The following is a 14,337-nucleotide window of genomic DNA, read 5'->3' as shown; positions in this document are numbered from 1 at the left end:
AAACTCCTAAAACAAAATAATGACTCTGGAAAGCTGGTCTTTGGTCCACCCATTCCTGGGACATTTGAGACTTCCCTGGTGATGGCACAGGCTCCTCGACACGCAAACAGCTGCAGGAGTGAGAAATCATGTAAATGTATTTTCTCGGGTGTAAATCACCCAGCGATAGTGTTCTAGGGTTAAGAAACCTGTTCTGTGTAATATCTGTAATAATGACTGTTTTGAGTAATGATGCCACACTGACCACAAAAGAGGAGAAACACCTCCAGCATGCACAAACATTATGTAATTAACTGAATGTAATGTCTTTGATATGCTGCTCAGAGATGGTGGTGACTCTCAAAGCTGAGCCAATGAGAATCGATAAGTGATAGCGATAATTGAATTGGTATCAGTTCCCGTCTCTGGCTGCAGCAGCTCCACAGGCTGCAACCATGGACCAGTTAGATGTGAATGTGTGTAAAGTTAGCATCTAACAACAGTCACACTGTTACACGTCAAGAGCTGCTTTTTAGAAAACAAATGCATCAAAATTCTAGTTATATCCCCGTGTAGCTACAGCCAAGGTAACTGTAGCATGTGTGCAACATATGACAAGTAAATGTGTAATGTTTCAATGTGATGATCACAGAATTTTTAGTTTACGTGAATGTTTTTTCTTCCAACTCTTACCCAACCCGTGCGTTACTGGCTCCATGACCTCCGACCTTTGTTGCTGTTTTCTCAAAGATGGAACTTTTACGTAGTTCTGTTTAGTGTTTCCTTTGTGGTTATAGCACAGTTCTGTCATTTTGACATTTTTATGGCAGCTTACTGTTCTGTTTCTGTTACAGCCCGGCTGTAATAAAGTGGTAATAGTACAGTAATGAGGCATTAGCACTCAGGTAGCTGTGGTAGTTTGTGCTTAATAAGCAGGAAACAGAGCTGCAGAGCAGGACATCGTCTATGATGTCATTTCTTTGCATGTAATGATTGAATGGCTTGTTTCCTGCATCTGGTGACAATCCCACGTCACTAGCACTTCTAGAAATAAGTTTACTTAGTAAATTGGTGACCTGTGGTGTGTCTCTATAAAAAAAATAAATGTATTGAAATTAGCAATATCAGCATCAAAAGCTTTGTATATATATTGTGTAAAGGCATACTAAAATCAGTAGCGACTGCCAGAAACTTTAAAGGAAGCTAACTATGGGGCTCACCAACAGCCCGTCCTTCCTTTCTCAGATATAAAGATCGTGTTAACCATGAAGAATGACCGGCCTGTTCTGCAGCTAACTGTGTCGTGTCTGCATTAAAAATAAATCACTATTGCTGGTAAGAAACGCTGCTCACAAAACATTTCTGAAACAGAGTTTGGCATCAAGTCAGTTAAACTTTTGGGAAACTGATCTGGTCAGTTAAGCAGCAGAGGGGGTTCATCAGCGTTGAGCCGAGATGGAGAGCATGCAGCGACTGATGACACTTATCAGATCATCTGTTATCAGAGAAAAAACAGAGAGACCCGTGGCTGATTGAAGCCAGATGCCGTGAAACCAGAGAGACAGAGAAATGGGAATGAGATGAGGATCAGCATGTCCTGAGGTGAGGGACACTTCACTGAGCTATGAAGACGTTTGTGTCTCATGGGACAGAAAAAAGGCCACGAGCAACTTTTAGAGCTTCACTTCAGACACGTTCTTACCCTAAACAATATCATTTCACTACTGCACTAAAGTTCTCTGTGAGCACTTATGTATTTATTGTTGTTGTTGTTGTTGTCTTGATGTTGCAGAGTTGCTGTTTTGCTAGAACTTTAAGTCATGCCCATCAATCTGCTGAACTTATCAGAAATCTCCAGGAAAAGCTGTCAAGGTCTCTAAAACACAGTCACAGAGCCTGAGTTGGTTTTTTGAATAACTAATGATAATAATAAATTTGTTCAGTTTAATAAATCATGATGGTTAATTAGTTCATTTTTTCATGGCGGATGAATCTCTGATGATGTGTTTTTGTTCTTCCGTCACAGTCCAGAGTCACGACCAGGAGCTACGCTGCTACAAGACCAAACGGAAACACATCACAGAAAGATTTCAAGTAAAGCTAATAACACTAACCCTGCAACATCTTTTACCTTATTTAATCAGCACCTCCACAACATAAGATCTAAATATGAGCATCTGTAAAGAGTCAACAACTAGTTAAATTAAAGAAAGTACAACTCAGCAGTATTTTGTAGGGTAATAATCGAATAGTCTAATAATAAAATCTTGTTAATGATAAAATAACGTTTACATTCAAAACTGAAAACAGAGCTTTGAAAATGTTTAATTACATTTTCATTAAATTTTGCTTTGCAAAATCACATTTATGTTTAAGCCTAATCTTGAAAGTAGAGATAGTGTCTGTCTCCTGAATCCAAACTGGAAGCTGGTTCCACAGAAGAGGGGCCTGAAAACTGAAGGCTCTTCCTCCCATTCTACTTTTCAATACTCTAGGAAGAACAAGTAGGCTTGCAGTGTGAGAGTGAAGTGCTCTAATAGGGTGATATGGTACTACAAGGTCATTAAGATATGATGGGGCCTGATTATTTAAGACCTTGTATGTGAGGAGCAGGATTTTGAATTCTGGATTTATGGCTGGCAGCCGTTCCAGGGTGTACCCCACCTCTTGCTCTATGGTAGCTGTGATAGGCTCTGGCCCCCTGTGACCCTCATAAGGATGAGTGGTACACAATGAATGGATGGACGGATTTAACAGGGAGCCAATGAAGAGAAGCCAGTATAGAAGAAATACGCATTTTTGGATTAACTGAAGGCTTTTCAGGGAGTTTTTAGAACTACCTGATAATAATGAATTACAGAAGTCTAGCCTAAAAATAATAATTAAAAAAGATTTTGTTCACCTAAACTGCTTATTAAAAAGTTTCTTCTTCTGCTTTTTCCTACTTGGCACATAAACCATTGCAATGTTGTCGCCTCTTTTTTTGTTTCCCCGAGTTGCTTCTTCGCCTTCTGCAACTCATCATCTTAATCTTACAGAGTTCTCTGTAAAGAATACGCTCAGACCAGTATTCATATGTTGTAGCTGTGTACTGACAGCACTAGCTTGATGGTGAGTCTTCCTACTGGACTGGAAGAAAGATATCACTCATTTCCCTTTGGCTCCGTGAAATTAAAATATGGCCAAAATAAGAGCCAAATGAAGCGTGTTTTTTAAGATTACTCTTTAAAAGGTTCAGAGTGCTATAAGATGAAACATTAAAATACACTGACTCCAGCTACAGTAGCAAATCAAAGCAACAAAGTAACTGATGCTACTGATGTGAACACAGTTTGTGCAATCCTTCCATCTGCCTCAGGCCCACAGCCATCACAGCAGGCCTCGCTGGACAACACTATTTACACAAAGCAGCCCTTATTACTGTTGTGTGTGTGTGTGTGTGTGTGTTAGAGAGAGATGACTGTTGACATTAAGCAGCCTCCATCCTGGGTGGCTCTGCACCCCCGACCCCTGCTCCCCCAGAGGGCACGATGGCTACAGTTAGTTCAGGCGGCCAAGTTGGGACAGCATGTTACACATATGGTAAGCAGAAAGTGTGTGTGTGTGTGTGTGTGTGTGTGTGTGTGTGTGTGTGTGTGTGTGTGTTTTCTTTTAAGTGGGGAGGAGGGGTGGAAATGATAAAATCAGTGCTGTGAGCAACAACTGCTGTGGTCATCTCTCACTGTGGGCCTTCCACAGCCACCACAGTTTCAGAGCCCGTCCTGATTTTCAGACGGCAGCTGAGGAAGCGTTCAAAGATACGTATCGTATGTGTCCCTCACACAGGTGATCACGCTTTTAAAGTTATTGCACCCAAACTGTGGAGCAGTCTTTACAGGGCAGTGTTTCCTTGTATGTTTCCCATCATTTTTGGCCATATATGCATGCGTGTGCATGCGTTGGAGTGAAGGTCTGACTGTATGACTGATTATGTGTCTGTATGTTTGAACAACGTGTGCCTTTTATTTGAACTATGAAGCACTTTGAAACTGTGTGTTTTGAAAATTGCTATATAAATGAAGTTATTCCTGCTGTTATCATTAGCATTAGTACTCGTGTTATAAATACTTTGCAGCATCCTCCAGTTTTTATTGACCAGTCAGAGCCAAAAAAATCAAAAATCAACAAAGTCTGAAGAATGAAATATGGCACTATAATTATTGTAGAAATTTGCAAATGTTCAGTCAACTTGTTTATTTTATAAAGTATTTCTTTCTGATAATCTGAACAATATAAATGTAAATTTAGCTTTTCAAAAACACTGAAACTGGTTATTTCAGGAAAACTGATTTAACAATAAGAGTTAAGAATTATTACGAAAGAAAGGAAGAAAAACATGTCACACGGATTGTGTGACATGTTTCAAAATGCTTAATTGTAACTGTGAGTTTCACAGTAAACCTGCTGGGCCTACAGGGTGGACCCACGTCTGTTATTAACACAGATGTTAAAACATTAACACAAAATGTTTAATGCATTATTTTTCTGCTTCAAATGCTTAAAAAATCAAAACCACATTTTAAAAAGAATTATTAATGCAGAAAAGAGAATGGTTGAATTTTTATCAGCAGTAATTATTACGATTATTAAAATTATGTGAGTGTAGAAAAGGAAACAAAGTTAAAAATGTCAGACTTCCATCAGCCAGCCTGTGGACAGCAAACATGACCTCAAACCCTGTTCACAGGTTTTGCTTAGACAATTATACCAGCATTTATTTATTGAGTGTTTATGCTACTTTATAATGCTATATGTTGGTCTCATCAGACAGACGTCCCATGTGCACCTACAGGAGGGCGGACCTATGTCTCCGTGAAGGTTCTCAGTCATCCAGGTCGTCGTGGTCTAAGGAGCTTGGAAAGAAAAGCATCTGGACTTCTTTAAGTTTCCTTGAAGACATTTCATCCAAGAAGCTTCTTCAGTTCTAAGAGCAACTGGTGGCGAGTCCCAGATTTAAGGTCTATTGGAGTGTCCCCAAGAGGGGCCTGGACCCCCTATTGTTCCTCTACCTAATCCCACGAGCCAAGGTGTGAAAGTGGGTGTAGGTCACAATCAGAATCTACTAGCAGATTTTATAAACCATCTCCCTTTCACCCTAAGATGCAGACAAAGCAGGTGTGTTCCCAAGAGTTTGCGCCTCGGATCCATGGTTAGGCGACACAGAGCAGAGTTGATTCTATGGAGAGCACAAAATCAGCTTCTAAGTGAAATAGGTCCAGATGATTTTCTCTCCGAGCACTTATCCTGGAGCCCCACCTGGGGGTGGATGATGCAGTGATACATGTGCTGCAGAGAGCGTGTTCCTCGACCCAACACCACAGTTCAGATAATGTTCTTGGACTTCTCTAGCGCCTTTAACTTGATCCGGCCCGTGCTGCTGAGGGAGAAGTCGGAGTCCATGCAGGTGGAGGCTCCACTGGTCCAGTGGATCTACCTGACAGGCAGACCACAGTTTGTGAGACTGCAGAGCTGTGTGTCAGAGAGTCTGAACAGCAACATAGGAGCACCCAGGGAACTGTCCTGTCCCCTCTCCTCTTCACCATCCATACGGACGACTTCAAGCACATCACAGAAACTCCTCCAGGAATCCTCTGATGACACGGCCATTATTGGAAGTGTGGACACGGGAAGAGGAGTACAGAGGACGGACTGATCTCTTTATGAGGTGGTGTGAGGTGAACCACCTGCAGAAACAGATCCCCACCTTCTCCTGTCTGCATTAGTGGGACTGATGTGGAAATAGTCACATCCTACAAGTATCTGGGAGATCAACTGGATGACAAGCTGGAGTGGTCTGCTGACACGGACGCTGCCTCCACAAAGGCTCTGAGGCTTTACTTTCTACGAAGGCTCAGATCCTTCAGTGTCTGCAGCAGCTGCTCCATATGTTCTATCGGCCTGTTGTTGGCAGCACCATCGTCTTTGCTGTGGCGTGCTGGGGTGCAGGCGTCAAAGCAAAGGACGCAAACAGACTGACCATCAGGAGGGCCGAGGCTGTTGTTGGCATGAAGCTCTCCACCCTGGAGGAGGTGATCAGTGACAGACTGCTGGTAATCATGGACAATGACTCGCACCCTCCATAATACACTGGACAATCTGAAGAGCAGTTTCAGCAACAGGTTCCTACAACCAGGCTGTCTGAGGGAGCGTTACAGGAGCTCGTTGCTTCTGCTGCTGTCAGACTCTTTAATTCATCCACTGGGGTCAGATCCACACACCAACTGATCACACCTCAGTGTACACTGTCACTTTGTAAATGGTAAATGGCCATTATTTATATAGCGCTTTACTAGTCCCTAAGGACCCCAAAGTGCTTTACACATCCAGTCATCAACCCACTCACACACTGGTGATGGCAGCTACATTGTAGATGCCCTGGGGCGCACTGAGGCGAGGCTGTCGGACACTGGCGCCACCACCAGTAGGCAACAGGTGAAGTGTCTCACCCAAGGACACAACGACTGAGACTGTCCAAGCCGGGGCTCGAACCGGCAACCTTCTGATTACAAGACGAACTCCTGAACTCTTGAGGCCTCTTGAGCACAGTGAACAGTTTGATTTATACAGCGCCAAATCACAACATCAGACGCCTCGAGGCGCTTTATTTTTCAGTTAGAAAAAAACTTGCTGTTAATTTAATTAATTCATATAAGGCTGCAATAATAGTCAGAAACCCTGGTCCTGATGCTCTCCCAGAGCCGAGCTAAATGAACTTCTTAAACTATACGTCAAAAATTTTACTTATAATGGCAATTTAACTTTATTCTCATGATGGAACCAAAGTGGTCACAGTCTTTACAAAGCAAGTGAGGAAGTGGATTAAAAGAACCTGTTTTATGACCACATCAACAATGACAGAATACGTGAGGCTTTTAGTTAAGAACAAAAAATCCTCCACTGAGAGAAAAAATACAAAATATTTACAAGAACACAAAAAAAGGAAAATCCTTGATTGATTTCTAAGATTTTTCATTGTAATACAAACAACCTGTAAAGCTGGGTTTGTTTTATTTTATGTCTGCAATATATGGAGTGACAGTAAAGTGACATAATTAGACTTTTCCTCCACATACTGAGGTAAAAGGCACCTGTCATTCAGTGTGTCGATAGTTTTACAAAGACATGTCCGTCCAAACCAAAACACTTTCTTTGAACAGGTTATAAACCTACAATAAAATAAAGGAAACCCAACGATGAAGAAAGTGACACATTTGTCATGGTGCTCTCCTTTTTTCCTCCAGTATGTTTCTATTTTAGGCTCCTCTGTGACCAGCTCTGTAACCTGTAACCCCCATGTCAGTGCACTCTGCAGCTATTGTGATTGGCTTGTTCCATGACTTTCATTCCCAGCTACTTTTTGCAATAATAATGAGTCCCTAAATATAATAATCACTAATATTAGTATCAATACGAGGACTCCAAATGAAGAACTTCTGTCAGTTAATGCCTGTTTATAACAGCGTGCTAGTGTTAGTGATAACTGCTGGACTGAGGTCAAACTGTGTTATTGTTATTGGTGAAATCGTGCAGAAATAGCATCCTTGATTTATTCATGCTAACCAAAAGGTCGCCAACTCTAGTGCCTTTAATCCCCTCTTGTACTGTGTAAAAGGACCAAAGAACAAATAAATGCTCCAAAAGTCACAAACACTGCTGGCAGGTCCAGTTCAGTGCAGCCACGCACACAGCAGCCACGCACACAGCAGCCACGCACACAGCAGCCACGCACACAGCAGCCACACCTAAACACAACCAAGCCTGAACCCACGAGCTGATGTTAGGAACTATCAGTAGAGCTGCTCCAGCCAACGTAAGGCCGACACTTTGTAATGCTCAACTCACGTAAACAGAACCCCTTGGTAACAGTAACGTGATGAAGGCTATGAGCAGCTATGAGGCGAATGCACTTGGAGCGCGCCTACTGTCACCTGATTGGTTGCTTAATATCCAAGGGCGTGGAGCCTAAAGTAGGAGCAAAGCTCTTTAGCTGCCAAAATCTCTTATTATGTGATTTTTCCAAAGTCTATCATTCATTCAGCCACATCTGAAGAGCCTCTAATCAACCTTCACACAGACCATCCACCCGCCTGTGCTTCTATTTCCACCCGTGCTCCTCAGCAGGGAATTCAAGCCCCGACTCACTGTGACGACTCGTCTTCTGATGTCCGGCAGCATCTGCAATAGAGGAGAGCTCTGACACAAAAAGTTCAGTGTTGGCTTCTAATCCGCTTTGCCTTTGTGAAGCCAGTGACTTTGAAACTTGCTATGCAATTACCTCCTCACCCGCACCCACCGCCCAACCGGAAATAGAAGGAGAGACGACGGCGTCTTTATTTTACCGTCTGCCTCTCCTCGAATCCTCCCATTTGTTTGGGGAATTGTAAGCCTTTCCTTTTTGTTCTTAATTTATCTTTCATTATACTCTAATGGTTTTTCTCATTTGGAGCCGAGTGTGCACAAACGCACATGGAAATTAAAACTTTTTGGTTTGTGACAGAGATTAGCGTCGAGTGGAGGTCAAAAATAATAGCTTCCATTTAACAAGAAAATAGATATGATTATACTGAACTTGCTCTTCCTTCAACTATTGTCCTCAATCTAAATGGCGCTGCTCTGATAGCTCTGCCCTCATTACGCAGCAACAAAAGGCCCGGGGTCAGTGCTTCACACTCAGCCAACTCGCTATTTGTCGTCCTATTTTTCACTTCTCATTCTGAAGCCTACAAAGTGAGACGTTTCTGTCGTATTTACCCTGTTTGCTTGGAATATTTGTACAGGGTGGGCCGTTTCTATGGATACAGAGTAATAACATGGGAATGGTTGGTGATGTTAAAGTCCTGTTTGTGGCACATTAGTATATGTGAGGGGCAAACTCCTCAAGATGGGCGGTGACCATGGTGGCCATTTAGAAGTCGGCCATCTTGGATACAACTTTTGTTTTTTCAATAGGAAGAGGGTCATGTGACACATCAGACTTATTGGTAATGTCACAAGAACAACAATGGTGTGCTTGGTTTCAACGTAACCATTCCCATGTTGTTACGCTGTATCCATAGAAATGGCCCACCCTGTAGTTTGCACCAACAAAGATTCTTCTTTTTTTGATGGCAGATGAACAAATCAATGAATAGTCAGTTTGTGCTGGAAGATTAAGCCTGCAAATTATTTAGTCTGATGTCTACCTTGTTATTGGTTCATCACCATCTGTAAATACTATAATCTACCTTGGATTACAGCTTCAACATCTCCTTCAGTCTGATGAAAACATGCAGCGAGATCTCTAAATCTGCAGAGCTGAAAAGAAACAAGTGGATTAAAAATGAGCGGATATGACAACGAAGGACAATAAAGCTGATGTTTTTTCTTTCAAAAACTAAAAATACTGCATCGAGCTCACGTTCACCTGTCATTGTGTGTTTGGTAAAGTAATCCTGAGTGCTGGTTTGTGCTTAGATTAGAGCTGGAAAGCTTTGGTCACTGAGCTCGGTCCAAAGTGTTTTACCTGAACGGGCTCTTAAACCTCCTGCTTGAAGCTTTAAAAAAGCTCCACCGTGTAACCAAACGACAGGTCTGTGATAAACCGCCACCTTCTGCAGGGCACTGTGGCATCATCTGCCAAACAGCTTCAGTCTGACCCCAAACTCATTCGTCAATCTGCCTCACAGCTGTACACATTCATTTCATCGTTGATAATTAGAGTTAATGAGAGGTAGCATGTTCTTTACAGAATGCTAAACACACACACACCTTATTATGTCAGGTGGGTTTGGCTGCTGCCTTTTGCATTCGTTCAGTTTTGTCTCATATTAAAATTTGTAGCAACTGTGCAGAAAAACAAAAACACTTCACTCGTCTCCACATTGAAAATTATCTCAGTGATAATTTAAATATAAGCTGTTGGAACATTTAAATGCAAACTGACATAAAACACACATACTTATCATTTTAATTATAACACAGCGGCCCCTTGTTTATCGCCGGAGTTACGATCCAAAAATAACCCGCGATAGCTGAAATCTGCGAAGTAACCAGCTTTATTTTTTACAATTATTATAGATGTTTGAGGCTGTAAAACCCCTCACTGCACACTTTATACTCTATTCTCAGACAGGCAGGAACATTTTCACACTTTTCTCTCTTGTTTAAACTCTCAAAGTTCAAACCTTAGAAAAATAAGTCCCGTATTATAGAATGAAACCAAAGATCAAACCCTGTTTTCAGGTCCAGGACACAGGATAGAGCAGCTGTGAGAGAATCCAACATCAAGGAATCATTAATGAATCAATGGTGCTGAAGTAAAGGAAGCAAGAAGAACGAGATGAGTAAAGTTTGACGTAAATGTTTCCTTTTCACTCATCATAATAATTCAGAGTCACACTGCTAGCGATCGAAGATTTATGTAAATGTGACGAGCTGAACGCACTCTGTCCTGTACAGGAGACACGGCACGAGATGGTCTACAGCCAATCGGGACGCAGAACACAATACGCTGAAAAATAAAACATTGCACCAAAATGAAACAGCGCGGTTACAGTGAGGGAGCACTGGATGTAATCGTAATAATGTTCCTTTGTATTTAGAATTTGCTTCCTGGTCGCAGAGATCCTCCTGAAGAGGAATCCTTCGGCCCGAGGATAAACGGACTTACATTCATTTGAGATCATTTGAATAAACGCAGCTTTATCTCCCTTATTTACTTTGGCAGGTCTGCCTTACCTGATACTGTATTTTAATTAGGCATCAAATGATGCATGGAATGAGCAGAAAGCAGCGTTCACATTCACAACAAGGACACACGAAAACAAACGCAGACGGCGTTTTTACCATTTTTGTCATTTATTGTCGCCATATTAGTGTGTCTGTGTCTGCAGTGTGTGAGAGAGAAACTGGACTGCACCGTGTACATCACTCTTTGCATTTGATGGTGTTTTTGTCGCACTCCTTTACAAATGGACCCTTAAAAGTTTTGGTTACAATGACACAGAATTACCATGGATTCAGTCTAAATTATTACCTCCATTTTACTTATAGATATGCTCTTTATTAATACCTTGAAGTGGAAAAAATAATGAAATGATGTCAAACAATAAGAAGTCGAGTTTTACATCTGCTAAGGCTGTTCTGTCTCTTTTTACGTCTCCGGCTGTGAAAACACCGGCGACCTTGTTCAGGGGCAGCAAACAGATCAAAGCTCTGAATCAGAAACCAGCCGACAAGCAGCACACCTTCAGAACAAGAAGATATAGATAGATTTATATAGAGAGGTTTATATTCAGCGTCAAACTTTTAAAAGAGTACAATAAACACTTCTCACACGTGACAGAAACTACTTGACGCATCAGAACAACGTGGGCCGACTGGGTCTGAGCCCGCCGTGTGGCTGCTGAACCGAAACCAAACGGATAAATAAAAAAATAAATAAAAAAACTGAAAATCTGCCCACAGTCTTTTCTTACAAAGTTTGACCTGACCACACAAAAAGAATAGAAAAATCTAAAACAGTGGTATTGCATCTGAAATGCACAAAGATTCTCCTGTACAACTTGGCGTCTCTCTCTGACGCCTAAAGGGCTGAGTGGTGGTTTTTCTGGGTGGCTCTCAGTTGGGTTTGCCTTCCGTAGTTCATCTGCAGTCTTCATCTGGCTTCATTATCCTCACAGATGTATACATCAGTGCTGTAAACAGGCACACATAGAGTGGAAAAAGATGAAGGGATCAGTGACGGGGGTCGCCATCGTTCGTCCTCTGCGAGCTTCTCAGTCCTGCTGAGACAACGGCCATCTCCAGTAAGGCGATTCCTCCACCTGTGTTCCTTCCCCGCAGCCTCCCCACCGTCTCTGTCAAACCCGGCAGCGCTCCGAGTGTTTTGTTCCTTTGTGTTTCTTTCTTCTTCGTTTTGTTTGCAGTCATGTAAAATTTTCTTCTTTTTGTGTTTTTGCTGAGCGAGGAGGGATGAGGGCAGTGGAGGACAAAATGGGCTGAAAACTTTACACCCTTGGTCGTCACGATGAAATTGTGCAAACTCACGCAGTCTCTGGTACGTCCACGCGGAAGGAGCTAGCAAAGCCTTTTCCTCGCTGCAAGCACAGAAAACACAGAAGCCGGTTAGTTGTGTGTCGGTATCTGTGTGCGTGCAGAGCAGCAGTGACACGGCCTCACTCACACAGAGTCACCGGCGTGTCAGCTAAATGCTGATAGATAACATGTGTGTGTGTGTGGGGGGAGGGGGTTGTGGGAATGTTGGCACTGGGGGGAAGAGTGAATCCTGCCAGTTTATTTAGGACACCAACAAAAGGTGCTCCCCCCCTGCACACCACACCCAGGCCTGCACCTCCCGGGACAAAAGGGTCTTTGTGTATCACTGGCTGACTTAATGAGATTAGAGAGCTCCCCCCACCCCCCAAACAAACACACAGGACAAAACAACTTCCAACAACTTCCCGTGCGCCTCAGTGTTGAACCAACAGCGAGGACAGAGCAGCTAATCGCTGTGCAGCTTACAGCGGACGCACATCGACTGTCTTTGTTCAAATCATTTCAAGTTGCAGCAGAAAAACCGCTGAAAGGCAACTTTTACCTTCATATTACTGCTTTATTATTTCACACACTGCTGCTGTAATGGTCCATAATCATAACTACATCATTGCTATAAATACAAGCATCTGTTCATGTATTTGTCCTCGTGCTGTACTGCCCTCTGACCCCATCCTGTGTGCAAACACTGCACGCGGCCTTTCACAGCGACGACAGCGCTCTAATGTGAGCAGTGGGTTGCTTCACATCGAACAACTTTTGTTGCAGAACGAGGAAAAGCAGACAAACGCAGCCAATGAATAAAATATTAATTACAGGGAGAAGGCCTTTTTCCTGCTGCTCCCACAGCGTGCTGTGGTTTTAAATGATGGCACGAGGAAAGCAGCGGGTCTCTGATAATTCCAGCTAGCTGTGCCGGATGATGAGAGAGGCGCCTCTTCAGGCGCCGCTTGACAAAATTATAATTAAGCATTATCACCAAATTTCAGTGATTGAGGACAGATCTGTTTGTGGCCTCTGAATAGCACTTTAGAAAAATGGGCCTTTTCCTGCTTTATTTTCTCTTTAATTATATGAAACCGGTTTTTGATCAACCAGCTGACGTCGGCCGAATACGAATGAGACGCTCAGCTCCACGTCTGTCCTTCTTCTTCTCTCTGGTTAAAAACAGTCGTTTGTCAGCTGTTCGTGAGAGGGCCGGTGTCTCGCTTCCCATAACGCTAACGTCTCCACCCACATCAAAGCAACCTTATAGATCATAACTGCTTTTGGCATTTATTATTTGAAAGGGCCCAAAGACCACAGCGCTGCATGTGTGTGTGCAGATAAGATGGTCACAGACGGAGATAATGGAGATGCTTGAGAAAGAGGGAAGAGTTAGTTAAACACTCTGACAGAGGGCTGAGAGAACAGCGGTCAAATCTAAAATGAATTTCACGCTAGCTTCCACGAGCCAATCCAGGAAGAAAATTCAATTTCCAATCGTTTCTTTTTCTGCTAATTTGATCAGCAGATCAGAGCCGGGCAGGCTCCAAGGCAGCCAGAGCAAAACACAATACTCACTTAAATAAGCCGGGTTATAAGGTGCTCTGGAGCTAGGCAGAAATGCTTCCAACTCTTTCCTCTCTAAGGAGCCGTGGTGGTGGCTGAGGTGCTGGTGGAGGTGTTGGGAACTGAGAGGCGCCTCTTTGCCAAAGGTGGAGAATGATCTATCGGCCGTTTGCTCTGGGCTTTCAAATACCTCTGTGTCGGGGACCGAGTCCATGCCGGGCACATGGAGGTTGCTCCTGTAGTCGGGACCCTGGCGCCCGTCAGAGGGCACGAAGCTCGGCATCCAGCAGCGATCAGAATGGCCCAAAGCCTTACACTCGTCTGTGCAGTTGGAGAACAGATCAGCGCCTGTAGGGGAGGGGGCGGGGAGAAGAAATTAAAGGTTTTACGAGCAAAACGGTGCACGCACAAGCTGTAACCAGATCTGACATGTTCAGAGTTTGCAATTATGAAGCTGCTCTTTGATTCCTTTCTGTTTCCCAGCACTGAGATCAAAGCTGCTGCACAATAGACTGAAAGAAACCTGTGCTGACACGCAGCCATCAACAACGTGGCTCCGCTGCTGCTGCTTCAGTACGAACACATTCAGCTTCATAAAGATTTCATCACAAGAAACAAACAGCTTCTCAGCGGAGTTTAGCCGTGACGCTTCGAGAGCGACAGCTGATGTTCAGACATGATGACGCAGTACAGGACGATATTACAGAGTTTACTGCAGCATGCTTGCAATGCTGC

The 14,337-nt window shown here is 43.2% G+C and overlaps 1 protein-coding gene across 3 annotated transcripts in view; it reads right to left on the bottom strand.

The window, feature by feature from the left end:
* Positions 1–10,855: 10,855 nt before the first annotated feature.
* pcdh10b (protocadherin 10b) overlaps positions 10,856–14,337 on the bottom strand; it is a 14,336-nt gene continuing 10,854 nt past the window's right edge. For 2 of the 3 annotated variants that reach the window (XM_005751284.2, XM_013915447.1), the window contains exons 4-5: positions 13,615–13,950; positions 10,856–12,095 (exon numbers count right to left, since the gene is read on the bottom strand). In XM_005751284.2, the coding sequence (XP_005751341.1) occupies positions 12,076–12,095; positions 13,615–13,950 (356 nt within the window). In that variant the 3' untranslated portion in view covers positions 10,856–12,075. The remainder of the gene's footprint in view (positions 12,096–13,614; positions 13,951–14,337) is intronic. The other variant, XM_005751285.2, reaches the window with a different exon arrangement.

Source organism: Pundamilia nyererei, unplaced genomic scaffold, assembly GCF_000239375.1.
Source record: "Pundamilia nyererei isolate P.nyererei 1_Seehausen unplaced genomic scaffold, PunNye1.0 scaffold00305, whole genome shotgun sequence".
Lineage (NCBI taxonomy): Eukaryota > Metazoa > Chordata > Actinopteri > Cichliformes > Cichlidae > Pundamilia > Pundamilia nyererei.
Note: the sequence above shows the minus strand (reverse complement) of the source record. Positions and strands in the feature narration are given on the sequence as shown.